At 37.6% G+C, this 16,983-nt stretch overlaps 1 protein-coding gene across 1 annotated transcript in view; it reads left to right on the forward strand.

The window, feature by feature from the left end:
• ARHGAP15 (Rho GTPase activating protein 15) overlaps positions 1 to 16,983 on the forward strand; it is a 630,092-nt gene that overhangs the window by 73,393 nt on the left and 539,716 nt on the right. Inside the window, exon 3 of the mRNA XM_065880510.1 lies at positions 2,281 to 2,349. Coding sequence (XP_065736582.1) covers positions 2,281 to 2,349 — 69 coding nt within the window. The remainder of the gene's footprint in view (positions 1 to 2,280; positions 2,350 to 16,983) is intronic.

Consider the following 16,983-nt stretch of genomic DNA (forward strand, 5'->3'; position numbering starts at 1 on the left):
ATTTGCACCTGTATTCCAACACTTAGAAATACACCCATATACCTCCTCAAAGGAGACAACCAAAAGTCCCATCCAGTTACTGCCTCAAGCTCCAGTTCCAGAATCTCTGGTGATAAGTAGCTTTCTTCATCAGGCCCAAATTTTCTCCAGGGTGTTAAGAATTTAGAACTTGAAAAATAAGCTCTCTGTCCTGCCCTCCCCATCATATCCAATAGAAAATGGTGGGGCAAGAACTTAATACCTGGAAATAAACAAACAAACAAAGATCGTCTCGTTTGTAAAGGAAAGAATGGTAAATGACCAACAGTCTCTGGACCAAAGTGATGATTGTAATCCTGCTGGGCAGGTCCTCTGAGACCCTGCCCTGGCAGTAGAGACAGTTTCTGGCTCTTCTTTCTGGGAGAATTTCCCATATCCATTGTTCTCCCAGGTTTCTGGCTCTGCTTTCTGGAGTCTCTTCCTTCCCCATTATCCTTCTTGGGCCACATCTGAAGTGGGAATTGAAGAAAATGGCTTCCTTGAATGTTGTACTTCCTTCATAATTCAGTTTTTGTGGAGCAAATATGGGATTCAGGGATTGAATAGAATCACAGGGTTTTTAGGCCAGGTTTTTGGTTTCTTTGGGAATACAGTTCCCTCAAAATCTTAGTAGACATTGATCTAATTCCCTCAGTCTGTTGCATGTGCTGGTAAGCAGAGTCAAAGACATCCAAAGTTCCTTTCTAGACATGGTACTTGAGCCTGCTTTATTTAAAGATTCCTTGCACTCATGCCTTTCTCTCTCTTTGTCTCTCTCAGTCTCTGCCTCTGTCTCTTCCTTTTTCTTCCTAGTGCTTTGTCCCAATCCTTTCCACTCTCTCCTTCATTCAAAGTACTGGAAAATTCCTGTTTAGTGAAATAGTACTCTTAATGAGAGCTTCTACTTAAATTTTCAAGATAATGATTTTTAATTATAAATTCCTCACTTTTTTTTTTAATTATAGAATCTGTCTACGATGCTTCTTCAGGAGAAAGAACAATAAGGCATTTAAAACAAATTTGTTCCAAAAGCACTTGTTGTATGATTATTATATATTTATATATATCTGGATAATAGTATAAGACAGGGAAATTAATAGCACATTAACTCCGAAAAAGCTGAGTTCATAACATAGCATAAACACAAAGTGTTTCAATATTAAATATTTTGTTCCAGTTATTACTACAGCATTGCAGATCACACTGAAACATAGAGGTATAAAGCAATGATTTTTTTATGCTTATGGAATGTGGTCAAAAATTCAGATAAGGCACAACAGGAACGGCTTATTTCTCGTACAGTGTTTGAGGTCTCTGCTGGGAAGACTTGAAAGCTGGGGGTGGTTCAATGGCTGGAAGAAGGAATCATCAGGATATCTTTATACTCACGTGATTGGTGGTTGATACTGGCTGTCTGCTGGAACCTCAGCTAGTCTGTCATCTAGAAGACTTACGAGGTCTCTCCCTGTGGTCTCTCTGTATGGGATGATTTGGTGACTTTTTTTTTTTTTTTTTTTTTTTTTACAATCCATAGCAAATTTATTACTCAATAGCCAGTGCCACATCATAGCATCACCCAGAGCCCTCACCTTCCCTCCCCACCTGTCCCCAAGGGTACAGCTGTAATGGAAAAAACAAAAGTAAACTCAGATCTCTGCTTTTCCTCTGGAAAAAGGGATCTTGGCCCCGGAAGCCCCTTTCCACAGGTCTCAGCAGGCAAGGGAGTGGACACCTGTGCCCAGAGAGCGGGGCTCCAGGCTCCAACAACAGAGAGAACATGCAGGCAGGAGCCAGAGCCCCGTGTCTGTGGAAGAAGATGAGCTGGGAGTATTCCAAGAGAACAAGGGGGCAGTGCGTGATATTTTTATGCTCTAATATTTGGAGTCCATATAGTATTACTTCTGCCATATGTTTTGGTTAAGGCAGGTATAAAGGTCTGCCCAAGTTTGAAATGAAAGAACATAGACCTCACCATTTGATAGGAGGGGTCTCAAGGTCACACAGTAAGAAGACCACGTGCAATATGAGATATTGTTGCAGCCAGCCGTCTTTGAGTACACATCTTACTCAAATTAATGTCCAAAACATTTACTTCCCATTTAAATGTACTTTATTCGCCTTTTTGAATGAATCTGAATATGGTTATTTTCATGTGCACTTTTACTAAATTACGCTCTTTTAAATCATTTAAAGTTTTTTTTTAAGCAAAATAATATTTTTTAAGCAAAATAATAATAGTATCATATGTCACTATTTTTTCAGGTATCCCGGCACAGAAGGAATCATTCACAGCATGTCTTGAAAGATGTCATTCCTCCCCTGGAACAACTGGTAAGTGATTATTTCACTTCAGTACTGTATTATTTATCTACTGCTACAAAATAAATTACCTCAGAACCCAGCAACTTGGAACAGCACATATTATTATCTCATGTTTCTGTGGGTAAGGAATCTGGGCATAACCCAGCAGGGTCCTGTGGCTCAGAGCCTTTCAAAAGTTTGCACTCAAGGTTTAAGCCAAAATTGGGGTCACATCTGAAGGCTTGACTGGGGAAAGATCTGTTTTCAAGTTCAGGTACGTGGTTGCTGGCAGGATTTAGTTCCTTCAGGGCTTTTGGCCAGAGGCTACTCTTACTTCCTTGACACTTGGGCTTTCCCAGCATGGTGGCTTGCTCCTTCAAAGCATGCAAACTGAGAAGACAAGAGTCTGGCTTATTCTGCTCCTGCCAAAATGACCTCCTTACTTTTTCCACAGGGCCGTTTCTCCTCTTCTTTCCTCTGCCTGATACAAAATACTTCATTTGGCGCCCAGAAATTTTTAGGGCTTATTCGTTCCTTTTCTTTGCATCTCTGTTCAAATATCACCTTTTAAGATAGCTCTTCTCTAGTGTCCCCTAAACACAAATGAGCAAATTTAAAAACCCACCATTTCTGTCCACACTTCTTTTCTCTTACCCTAATTTAATTTTCTGCATAGAACGTACCACCATGTGGTATACTCTGCAGTTTCTTTTTATTTGTTTGTCATCTCCTTAGAAAGTTCTGTGAGAGCAGGGTTATTGTCTCCTATGTTTATAACTATTCCCATGATTATAACAATTGCTAGAACATAGTAAAATCTCAGTAAATGTGTGTTAAATGAGTGCACAAATGAAATAGTTAATGACTTTTTTTTTAATTTCCAAGCTCATAGTACACAGATCTATACTTGTGTACTTTCTCTTCATTATCTCATCATATATCTTGAAGTGCTACTTAGTCATTTGTTCTTAGCGCATCTTGGTGTCATCCTTAAAATGAAATATCCCAAGTTGAACACACCATCACCATCTTCCCAAATTGATTCCTATTTCCATTGAACCCCATCTCTATTTTTTTAATAGCTGTTAAAAACAAAACGTTAGCTCTTTTTAATAGAGACGACTTGTTTTAAAATTTTATTTATTTAGTTAAATTTTTATTTTATATTGGAGTATAGTTGATTAACAATGTGTTAGTTTCAGGTGTACAGCAAAGTGATTCAATTATACATATACATGTATCTATTCTTTTTCAAATTATATTCCCATTTAGGCTATTACAGAATATTGAGCAGAGTTCCCTCTGCTATATAGTAGGTCCTTGTTGGTTATCTATTTTAAATATAGTAGTGTGTACATGTTAGTCCCAAACTCCCAATCTATCCCATTTCTATTAGTAGCAAATGTTTATCTAGGCTGAGAACACATTTTCTTTGGATCCTTTATTTTCTCTATGACCCTTCACATGTCAACATTTTCTGAGGTGGTTTCTCCACAGTGGATGTGGTGGCCTCATCTTTTTCTCCATGTATACAGGCACACCCTTTCTGAGGCCTTCACATGCTTTTGGTCTCACCCCACTGTATCCCACCATGCCTTTCCCACTGATCCTGTGCTACTGTACAACCTTCCACACCAACCTTCTTTAAACAGTACCTTCATTATTTCATTCTCCTTGTCAGAACTTTCAACAGCTTCCTATTTTCTATAGCACCAAGTCTATAGACTTCTCTCACGGCTCTGATTTACTTTATTTATTATCTACTGCCAAATACACAACCTCAAGCCAGCAATAGTAACATGATTAAGACATGGTTCTCACCCTGAAGGAGTTTGGATTTTCTGTAACAATTATAGTTCCTTCATCTCAGCACTCTTTTGTGTTGTTCTCTCTTATTTCATGGGTAATAGACTTGTTCCATGGCTAGACTATAAATTCTTTGAAGTTAGGGGTCCTGACTTGTATTTTCTTTATTATATCATACTTCCCCTTACATTGCTTCTGGGACTAGTATTTGTTCAGAAAAGACATGTTTGTCAATTGATTTAATGATAAGATATTAAAGATTTATTAAAACAATATTGTTGATTTTGGAGATTAATAAATATATGACTGCTATTCATAGTGAAAGATTTTAAAATTCAGTTAGATATAACAATATCTTGTTTTCAAAATTAATCACTTAGGTTTCAACTTAGAGACCATTTTCCCTGGAAAGTATTTCTTTGCTTCCTCAACTTTGTATCAGGTAGCCCTTCTTTATTCTACCTTCCTATAGCAGCTTGGCCTTGCCTCTGTCTCTAAATTGCCTCTATCTCTAATCACACTAAAATTGCCTGTTTCCTTTTACTTGTCTCTTACTGCACTATAAGTATTTGAGGGGAGAGCTATGCTTCACTTACTGTTTTATTATTAAAACTTCATAGAAGGCCTGGCATAGTATAGCTGTACAGTGAATAGAAAATAATTGTGTTTCTTTTCTATAAATTTGCCTTACAGAACATATAAAGTGCTCTTTTTTAAATATAGCACGTGCGTGCAAATGTTTCTCTGAAGTGTTTGATGAAACATGGCAAAAGTTAGACTGAAAATGAAGCTATATGAACATGTGTGTACGTAATATAAATATATATGCAATTATATATAATTTTACATGTACAAATATATATGGATTATATTTGAAAAATGCCTTAAAGTGTCTCAAAATTTTTACATGAAATATATATTAATTATGAATTTTAAAAATTAAAATTATGGTCATTACTTAAATTTAATCAATAACTAATGGTGTATTTGTGCTATGCCTATACATCAAGCATAGGCTAATATTAAAAAAAATAGAATATTCAGAAATAGTTTTGTCAGTTTAATAACTTCCTACCTTTAAGGTTATTTGTTGGTTTGCTGGTCTATAGTTATGTGTTTTGACTCTGCAGCCTCAATTCTCAATAAATGAAACTCATTTTAAATATCTCAAATTATGGATAGTTTAACTAAAAGAAAATATATCTAAGTGCTCAATACTCTATTCTAGGTCAGATAACCTTGTAAAAGTGACATTGGGAAGTACTGCTGATAGAAGGAAAAAAAAGAGTAATTTGTTGACCTCTTCAGTTTGCAGTCTTTCTGAATCTCTTTCTCTGCATCTCTCTCTCTCTGTTACTCTCCGTCTACACAAGCACACACACTCTCCCTCTCCCCCCCCCCCCTCTCTCTCTCTCTCTAAACTCTACTGGAACTACCAACCAATTTACTTCCTATTCCTGAGTTGGGTTTCCCTGGACCCTCTCTTTGACTACTTGTTTATCTTGCTCTATCTTGTGAACAGAGGTTATGTTCAACTTTTATTCATCAATCTCTACTTGAATTAAATTGCTTATTTAATGTTACTTTAAAGACAAATGATTATCTTTCCCCCACACGTCTTACTTATGAATTACTTCATTATGGTAGACGATTCCAAAATAACCACCAATTCCCTCAAACAACAAATTCTGATTAGTATTTTTTTTAATTTCATTTACTTATTAATTTATTTTTGGCTGCATTGGGTCTTCGTTGCTGCATGCGGGCTTTCACTAGTTGCAGCAAGCGGGGGCTACTCTTCGTTGCAGTGCATGGGCTTCTCATTGCGGTGGCTTCTCTTGTTGCAGAGCACGGGCTCTAGGAGCGCAGGCTTCAGTAGTTGTGGCACGCAGGCTCAGTAGTTGTGGCCCCCAGGCTTAGTTGCTCCGCGGCATGTGGGATCTTCCTGGACCAGGGCTTGAACCCATGTTCCCTGCATTGGCAGGCGGATTCTTAACCACTGGGCCACCAGGGAAGTCCCTCTGATTAATTTTTAATTATCCATTACTGTTTACATCAAGACTTGAATTATTTTCTAGAACCTATAAAGCTGTCTTTATATTTGACTAATATAACTGTATAATTATTTTTAACCTAGATTCACATATTTTTTCTGCAAATCTGATGTGTTCCTTCCTTCATCTCTACATCTCTTTTTCTTTCCCTCATGCCTGCCTCAGTGTTGCTTCTGGAATCATCCAATAGGTTCTTGCAGTAGTTTCCCTTGCCAGTACCTACCAGGATCAACTACCATATATAAAATGATATACACCAAAACACTGTAGAAAATAGTAAAATCCTTTAAGTTGATGTTATTACTCATTATTTTTACTATATGGATCTTTGAGCTTATTTATATCCTACATTGTCTGCTATAAATCCCATTTCCTTTATCTCCTATATTTAGAACTTCCTTGAACAGTATCCAGCAATCATGGGAGGCTTTGGCTTTAAGCACAACTGGCAAAAGTATCCTATTTGATGCACTCCCTTCGGAGAAAAGTAATTCACTTTATGACAGTGGAGTCTGCCATGGTGGATGCTCCCATAGATGCTATCACCCTTTGGTAACCATGCTTTACCTCTCAACTTCCCCTTTAATAAAGTAGGTTGTGATCAACACGGTTAAACAGAAACATAATGCATTTCTTTTGAATACTGACAAAAATATATTCCTATTTGGAGTCTGAAATCTTAGGGCAGAAACTACCCAGTTCACTGACAGCTGAAGTCATTTATGCCACTTGGTGTGCAAATCCATATGCTATCAATGCATGAGACTATATTATTTTCTGAGAAGCCATGTTGTTGCTTAACCAGTTCTGTAATGTGGCAAAGATTTTAAACATGAAACGTCAAATATACTAATATGTGTTTGTTTCCTGATCTTGTATATTTCATATTATAACTCTTCGTGAGACCTAATTATTTTCCGGGCATTTTCCCTTTTCCCCCTAAAGAAATGTTCAAGAAAAATAACCCTGTTTATAGCATGTTAAATCTTTATCATCTTTATGTTTATCAAAAGAGTATAAGACATGTCTGCAGATAACCCTGCAGGAGTCAAAAGCCTGTGGCAGGTTTTAGAGAATCATCTGCTACCTCCTGAGCTAGAAGGATTTGGAGGCCAGAGCTCAGGAAGTTGCCATGGCTTGGGGGCAAAGCAGGCTTTTGCAGATAAACCATAAGTCACAGATTCTACCTTTTGGAGCCAGATATCATTTTGTGGATTAATTAATACTTGTGAGGGCTGTAAGGATGAAAGACATTGTGAGCATACAGTGTTTTCTTATTTTAAAACAAAGGACGGCCCCTTTGGGCAAATAATTCTATTGATCAGGCTGTGCTTTCCTCAAATTGCAAAAAATTTTCAAAAGCTCTTCAGTCTTTCAAAATTCTACTTTGTTAAGATAGAATTAGATTTTCTGAAAAAAACTTCTTCCCAGATCTTCAAGCTGGCAGTATGTTAATAATGTTATATAATTTAATAACAGTAATACAAGCCATCTCCAAGTTTTCATTGCTTTATGTACCCTTCCTTTACTCAAACAGCAGGAGTGTGTTTTTTATTTAAAAAAAAAAATTTATTGGAGTATAATTTTTACAGTGTTTTGTAGGAGTGTGTTAATTCCAATGTTTGTTGAGGCCATCCCTGTGCTGGGCACCGGGCTGGGTTTAGGGTATGCAATGATATGCTAAATAGTCATGTCCTTTTTTGGAGGGGCTGTCAGTCTAGGGGTGAAGAAAAGTATTAAAAGAGTAAAGAAAGGCATAATTCTCTGAATGCAAATTACACAACATGCTATGACAGCAGACAAACAAGTTTCTATGAAAGAGGGAGAGCCTACCTTGGATTAAGTAGTCATAAGATCACTCTTTGAAAGGGGCATTTAAATTGAGATTTGTAGGGTGACTAGAGTTTGTCAAGCAAATTACTGGAAGAATGATGTAAACTGAAGGAATATCAAGTGCAAAGGTCTGGAAGTCAGAACAAAGTGGTTACATTGGAAAAACTGCAAGAATGCCACACTGGCTAGAACAGGGAAATAAGTCTGGAAGTGTGGGCAGATTGAGGCAGTGCTCAGATGTTGATGGGCCTTGAGGTGATGATACAGAGTTCAGAAGCCATTAAAACACAGAAACAGGTTACCATGACTTCTCCCATCCAGGCCTACATTTGAAATTCATTTAACTGTAGAGTAGAGCAGAACAAACACAACAAAAAAAAAGGTTGTTAACATTGAGCAATCCTTTCTTCCCTACTGCCTTGACCAAAATTAGGTTATAACAAAGCAATTGAATTAGGCTAATAAGTTGCCCAGGCAGTGACCAGGAAGGCGATTCTCACTGAATTCCAATGACGGGCAAAGAAAGAACAACATATTTAGATCAAGGAAACAAAGAAATAGAAGTCAGGGAAGGAGAAGTAAAGGAGGAGAAAGGAGATGTGATACACAGGAAAAGCCTCCAGAAGACTGAAATTCTTAAGACAAAAAGAGGTTCCCTCATCAGCCTGTTTCCCAATTAGAACCTGGATATTTTGGTGGTGACCAAATGAAACACACTGGTTACAAGATGAAATGCTCAGGAAAAGGTTATGGGGGTTCTTAAACATCAAAATGTAGCTTATTCAAGATGATATTTTGATGAGTTAAGGGTAAATAAATCAGAGACATGTGGGTAAAATTTCTCTTGAAATACACAGGGGTTTAAAATGATGGGGAAATTCACTTGGCAAAACATTATATGTACTTTGCCAAACCCAACATTTGAAAAACAGTTTAAGACATTCAGCAGAACCCCAAAGCACAACATATTCTCTTATCCTGAGAGTAAGAGAGGGAGAATACCCGTGAAAGCATTGTGCAACATAACACACTGCAGGGTATAAATAATTTACAATGAGCAAACCATGCCTAACTTTGAGACCTGAAGTCAAGACCAGCTTCTCCAGAACTTCTTTGAGAATGCTTTATTACTCCTTTACAGGCATCACTCATGTATGACACAGCATCGTTTTTCTTTGCTTTTCTTCTATCCTCCTTTTTGTGTAATTATTGTATCCAACTTGAGAATTTTGGTTTACCACTTTTTTAAAGTATGCACACAGTAAATTATGTATCTACATTAGGCAGAAATATTATATTTCACCCCTCTAAATGCATCATAGTTCATTCTCCAGCTATATGTAAGATAGTCCTATAATTAAGCATTTACAGTTTTTATGTACTTAGTACTTTATATGATGTACAGATAAGCTGCATTTTGAGGGTGATTTTTTTTCCTTGTTTTTGTTTCTGTTCTACTGCAAGTCCACACACATGGTCAGCAGATCTGATATAGCAAGAAAGCTAGAGCCAGTACAGAAATAATTGGAAACGGAGAAGAAAAATGTAAGCAATGAATCCCAAACAGGGAAGTGGGGCAAGAGAAGGAAAGCCAATGGAGTTATGTAGGATGACTAAGTTCTAGAGATCAACTATACAGCATGGTGATTATATTGGTTAATAAGACTGTTGTACACTGGAAATTTGCTACAAGAGTAGACCTCACATGCTCTCACTACAAAAAAAAGACTTAAATTTTGGGGCTTCCCAGGTGGCTCAGTGGTTAAGAATCTGCCTGCCAATGCAGGGAACACGGGTTTGAGCCCTGGTCCAGGAAGATCCCACATGCCGTGGAGCAATTAAGCCCGTGCACCACAATTACTGAGCCTGCGCTCTACAGCCCGCGAGCCACAACTATTGAGCCTGCGTGCCACAACTACTGAAGCCTGTGCCTAGAGCCCATGCTCCACAACAGGAGAGGCCACCACAATGAGAAGCCCGCGCACCACAGCAAAGAGCAGCCCCAGCTCGGCGCAACTAGAGAAAGCCTGCACGCAGCAATGAAGACCCAACGCAGTCAAAAATAAATAAATTTATTAAATAAATAAAAAGATAACTATATGAGGAAATGTATATATTAAGTAGCTTGACTATAGTATCATTTCACTATGTATATGTAGGTGAAAACATCATATTGTACACCGTAAATATATACAATTTTTATTTTAAAAATAGAAACTTAAAAAATAATTTTTAAAAAGCCAGTGGAAAGAAGACACAGAAATTTCTATTTCTGTGGGTGGTGGAAAAGTTAAGAAGAGATTTAAGAAGGAAGAGAAGCCCCATTTGGGGGTAAAATGATGTAACCAGATATGTCCTCCTTCTGTGCTTTGTAATAGAAATTATCAAAACAAACAGATTATCAGCAAAGTACTGCGATCTATTAAAAGTTCCGAAAAAAATATAGCAAGTGCCTAATTATTAAATAGGAAAATAATTAAATGCAAAATAATAGTAGCGCATGTTTGTAGTTATACAGAATTGATACAAAATTCTCCTAGGAGGCCAGTCAGTCATACAGAAACTTTCACAGGGTGGTGCTACTTCGGAGGGCTCTCTCCAGTTCAGGTCTGGGGCCTGTCTCTGTTTTGTGGATCTTGAAAAATTGTATGTAACAATTACAGAGATGATGATCCCTAGGATTACCTCACAGTAACCAAATTTGTAAGAGTCAGCTGTATAAATTATAATTCTTATTTATTAATTTATAATGGCGAATATACTGATGCTATTTGTCACCCACATTCTGACTATTTGTGAGAGGACCGAGGAAGCTAAATTAGGAGTCAGAGGATTGCCAGTGAAAACAGGAATCAGAACAAAGGAGAAAAGAGCAACCACTTACATACATCAGCAGCCCAAAGGGTCTGTCGTTCTGCTATTAAAAGCCAATACCCTCTCATGAAAATCTGGTGAACATTTTAGATTCAGTTTATTTCCATTTATAAACATGTATTTTGACAGAATTCTTTTGGTGGACTGGTGTAGATGAAAACCTATTGTTTTCAATTCAAGTCTTTTATCTGAGAGAACTACTTGAAGCCTTCATATAAAAAAAAAATTGCAGTGTCTGTACTTAACGGTTACAGGCTGGTCCTTCTGCCATGACTGTTAGCATTAATCAAAGGTTGTCATCTGCTCTCTTGCCTTGCCTCTCGCTTCCAACTTAGGATGATAAACAGGTGCTATCTGGATATCCCACTGCCATTCATTCTTTTCATCTGTATCTCAGCACAGTTGTGTCTGCCGAGTGTTTCCTCAATGCTAGCAGACTGGCTGGCATCCAATCTGGACAAATTGCTGATCTTTCCTGCCACTTAACATTAAATAGGGCTTCTAAGGAATATTGGACAAATAGCTCAAGAAGCCAGATTCAGCATCTAAAGATTGGTTGGCAATTCTTAAGTATACTTTGTTTAGGGAGTGCTGCTACTTTAAAGAACTTCAAGTTGGCCTGGAACTTGGTGTATAGTATCCTAAACATAGGCTTAAAGCTATACAGAGTTTTGTAAATTACTAGCGGCAAGACCATCTAGGTCCTAGATGACCAGTATACTCAACTGTAATTTATAGATTACTGTCCCTTCAAACCATGTGATTAACATAAAAGAGGAATAAGTAATTAGAATAATTACTATGGTACCATATATAAACCCACATACAAAATACGTAGCAATCTTCTGCTTACCCTAATACTTCTTTCTGCTCCTATGAGCCTCCTGGAATAACTGATTCCTCATGCCTGGAACATGGTGAGGTATTTCAAAGTATGACGACAAGGAATAATAAAGTAATTAAATGTACCTCATGGAAACTTTGCTTCCCAGCATGGGACTTAAAATAATGCAGTGCTTTCAGTGTAAGAAGCCTGATTGGAGTTTTCTATTCCAGGGCAAAAGTTGGCCTTAGTCTCTGAGATAACTGGAGGGGAGTATGGTATCCAGTCCCCCCAAAAGAGGAACAGGAGTATCTTGAAATGTGAGCTCACAAGGATATAAGCCTCAGTAAGATTAAGGTTGTCCTGTTAGTCTTTGCAGTCCCATTGTGAGCAGAGCAGCTGGTATTTAGGGGAAGAGGATGTTACCATTTTAAAATGTGTTGAAAGAATGAATGGTTGTGCAGCAAGTATGAAAGAAACAATGGAGAGAAGTGAACACCTGATCACAAAAGTGGGAATAGTGCATGATGGTTGCACATGTATATAATTACATGTAGAAATGTGTATGCCGATACATAGATAAGTAAAAATATGCACTGTAGAAATAAATATAATAGGTAAAAGTACACAGTAGAAGAATTATTAGCTTCTTCAAATGACCAGGAAGGCAACTTGGACTTTGAAAGATAATATAAAAGAAGATACCTAACCTGCTATTTACCTCTTCCTCTTTCCTTTTTCTGGACCTCTGTGTGGACATGCCTGGAAACTCTGTTGCGTTGACCAAAGGCCGTGAAAATTGGTTCAGCCTGTTTGATGGCAATGATGTCCATTTATAGAATCCTAACATGAGAAATCCAGCCCCTGGCCTCAATCTCAGGTATCCTGAAAAGATCCAGCATATAGAGAAACTTTACTTATACATTCAAGGAGAGAGAATTTTAAGGTATATAATTCAAGCCAGCTTATGTTGATTTCCCTTGCAAGAGTGTTAGGTTTCTACTTTCACATTTCCCTTCTCTTTTTAAAGAAATGGTCATCAATAATACATCTCTGGGTACTAAATATCCACCTAGTGGTCTTTTAGTGAATATTTTTATGGGGAAAAAGGCAATATTCTTAGCTGAGAAAGTATGCATCAGTTTTTATCATGGGTTGAGAGATTTTGTAGCTGTTTGGTAGATAGAGTCAGGCTTTTGGTAACTTATTTTATTTTCATCATAATGCTTAAATGGTAAATTTTATCTGTGGTTACACAACAAAATTTCTCAATATACATTCCTAAAAGGGACCTCCTCTGTGATGCTAATTGCTCTTAACAACATTTTTCTTCCAAACATTTGTAGAAACTAGTGATGCCCAGATTTAAATACTAAATGTATTATATGGATTTTAGGGGGTAGACAAATAAGACTTCCTGGAAGTAAGAAGAAGAGACGGCATACATTAGGACAAAAGGTGGGAAAAGCAAATGAATAGACGTATCTAAGTACAGAAGAGGCACCACTGAACATCATGATTCTAAAAGTTATCTAAGAGAGCTTCCTCAGATTCTTCTAGGCTTGTGGAGAACATGCTGAAAGAAAAGAAATTCTCTGGAAATGTAGCTATGTGAAAAATACTATGCTATGATTATCATAAGTCATCATTATCTTCATCATTATTTATTAAGAGATGTCTTCATCTAATGTATTTTTTTATTTCTATTTAAAATTTTATTTTATTTTATTTTATTTTTCTACATCTTTATTGGAGTATAATTGCTTTGCAATGATGTGTTAGTTTCTGCTTTATAACAGAGTGAATCAGTTATACATATGTTCCCATATCTCTTCCCTCTTGTGTCTCCCTCCCTCCCACCCTCCCTATCCCACCCCTCTAGGTGGTCACAAAGCACTGAGCTGATCTCCCTGTGCTATGCAGCTGCTTCCCACTAGCTATCTATTTCACGTTTGGTAGTGTATATATGTCCACGCCACTCTCTCGCTTTGTCACAGCTTACCCTTCCCCCTCCCCATATCCTCAAGTCCATTCTTTAGCAGGTCTTTGTCTTTATTCCTGTCTTACCCCTAGGTTCTTCATGACATTTTTTTTTTCTTAAATTCCATATATATGTGTTAGCATACGGTATTTGTCTTTCTCTTTCTGACTTGCTTCACTCTGTATGACAGACTCTAGGTCCATCCACCTCGTTACAAATAGCTCAATTTCGTTTCTTTTAAGGCTGAGCAATATTCCTTTCTACATATGTGCCACACCTTCTTTATCCATTCATCCGATGATGGACACTTAGGTTGTTTCCATCTCCTGGCTATTGTAAATAGAGCTGCAATGAACATTTTGGTACATGACTCTTTTTTTTTTTTTTTTTTTTTGTGGTGTGCGGGCCTCTCACTGCTGTGGCCTCCCCCGTTGCGGAGCACAGGCTCCGGATGCACTGGCCCAGCGGCCATGGCCCACGGGCCCAGCCGCTCTGTGGCATGCGGGATCCTCCCGGACAGGGGCACGAACCCACGTCCCCTGCATCGGCAGGCGGACTCCCAACCACTGCACCAACAGGGAAGCCCCACATGACTGTTTTTGAATTATGGTTTTCTCAGGGTATATGCCCCGTAGTGGGATTGCTGGGTCATATGGTAGTTCTATTTGTAGTTTTTTAAGGAACCTCCATACTGTTCTCCATAGTGGCTGTACCAATTCACATTCCCACCAGCAGTGCAAGAGTGTTCGCTTTTCTCCACACCCTCTCCAGCATTTATTGTTCCTAGATTTTTTGATGAGGACCATTCTGACTGGTGTGAGATGATATCTGATTGTAGTTTTGATTTGCATTTCTCTAATGATTAATGATGTTGAGCATTCTTTCATGTGTTTGTTGGCATTCTGTATATCTTCTTTGGAGAAATGTCTATTTAGGTCTTCTGCCCATTTTTGGATTGGGTTGTTTGTTTTTTTGTTATTGAGCTGCTTGTAAATTTTGGAGATTAATCCTTTGTCATTGACTCATTTGCAAACACTTTCTCCCATTCTGAGGGTTGTTTTTTAGTCTTGTTTATGGTTTCCTTTGCTGTGCAAAAGCTTTGAAGTTTCATTAGGTCCCATTTGTTTATTTTTGTTTTTATTTCCATTTCTCTAGGAGGTGGGTCAAAAAGGATCTTGTGTGATTTATGTCATAGAGTGTTCCGCCTGTGTTTTCCTCTAAGAGTTTGATAGTTTCTGGCCTTACATTTAGGTCTTTATTCCATTTTGAGCTTATTTTTGTGTATGGTGTTAGGGAGTGTTCTAATCTCATACTTTTACGTGTACCTGTCCAGTTTTCCCAGCACCACTTATTGAAGAGGCTGTCCTTTCTCCACTGTACATTCCTGCCTCCTTTATGAAAGATAAGATGACCATATGTGCATGGGTTTATCTCTGGACTTCCTATCCTGTTCCATTGATCTATCTTTCTGTTTTTGTGCCAGTACCATACTGTCTTGATTACTGTAGCTTTGTAGTATAGTCTGAAGTCAGGGAGCCTGATTCCTCCAGCTCCATTTTTCGTTCTCAAGATTGCTTTGACTATTCGGGGTCTTTTGTGTTTCCATACAAATTGTGAAATTTTTTGTTCTAGTTCTGTGAAAAATGCCAGTGGTAGTTTGATAGGGATTGCATTGAATCTGTAGATTGCTTTGGGTAGTAGAGTCATTTTCACAGTGTTGATTCTTCTAATCCAAGAACATGGTATATCTCTCCATCTATTTGTATCATGTTTAATTTCTTTCATCAGTGTCTTATAATTTTCTGCATACAGGTCTTTTGTCTCCTTAGGTAGATTTATTCCTAGATATTTTATTCTTTTTGTTGCAGTGGTAAATGGGAGTGTTTTCTTGATTTCACTTTCAGATTTTTCATCATTAGTGTATAGGAATGCCAGAGATTTCTGTGCATTAATTTTGTATCCTGCTACTTTACCAAATTCATTGATTAGCTCTAGTAGTTTTCTGGTAACATCTTTAGGTTTCTCTATGTATAGTATCATGTCATCTGTAAACAGTGACAGCTTTACTTCTTTTCTGAGTTGGATTCCTTTTATTTCCTTTTCTTCTCTGATTGCTGTGGCTAAAACTTCCAAAACTATGTTGAATAAGAGTGGTGAGAGTGGGCAACCTTGTCTTGTTCCTGATCTTAGTGGAAATGCTTTCAGTTTTTCACCATTGAGGATGATGTTGGCTGTGGGTTTGTCATATATGGCCTTTATTATGTTGAGGAAAGTTCCCTCTATGCCTACTTTCTGCAGGGTTTTTTATCATAAACGGGTGTTGAATTTTGTCAAAAGCTTTCTCTGCATCTATTGAGATGATCATATGGTTTTTCTCCTTCAATTTGTTAATATGGTGTATCATGTTGATTGATTTGCATACATTGAAGAATCCTTGCATTCCTGGAATAAACCCCACTTGATTATGGTGTATGATCCTTTTAATGTGCTGTTGGATTCTGTTTGCTAGTATTTTGTTGAGGATTTTTGTATCTATGTTCATCAGTGATATTGGCCTGTAGTTTTCTTTCTTTGTGACATCCTTGTCTTGTTTTGGTATCAGGGTGATGGTGGCTTCGTAGAATGAGTTTGGGAGTGTTCCTCCCTCTGCTACATTTTGGAAGAGTTTGAGAAGGATAGGTGTTAGCTCTTCTCTAAATGTTTGATAGAATTCGCCTGGGAAGCCATCTGGTCCTGGGCTTTTGTTTGTTGGAAGATTTTTAATCACAGTTTCAATTTCAGTGCTTGTGATTGGTCTGTTCATATCTTCTGTTTCTTCCTGGTTCAGTCTTGGAAGGTTGTGCATTTCTCAGAATTTGTCCATTTCTTCCAGGTTGTCCATTTTATTGGCATAGAGTTGCTTGTAGTAATCTCTCATGATCCTTTGTATTTCTGCAGTGTCAGTTGTTACTTCTCCTTCCTCATTTCTATTTCTATTTATTTGAGTCTTCTCCCTTTTTTTCTTGATGAGTCTGGCTAATGGTTTATCAATTTTGTTTATCTTCTCAGAGAACCAGCTTTTAGTTTTATTGATCTTTGCTATCATTTCCTTCATTTCTTTTTCATTTATTTCTGATCTGATTTTTATGATTTCTTTCCTTCTGCTAACATTGGGGGTTTTTTGTTCTTCTTTCTCTAATTGCTTTAGGTGCAAGGTTAGGTTGTTTATTCGAGATCTTTCCTGTTTCTTAAGGTAGGATTGTATTCCTATAAACTTCCCTCCTATAACTGCTTTTGCTGCATGCCATAGGTTT

The sequence above is a fragment of the Phocoena phocoena genome, chromosome 7, assembly GCF_963924675.1.
Source record: "Phocoena phocoena chromosome 7, mPhoPho1.1, whole genome shotgun sequence".
Lineage (NCBI taxonomy): Eukaryota > Metazoa > Chordata > Mammalia > Artiodactyla > Phocoenidae > Phocoena > Phocoena phocoena.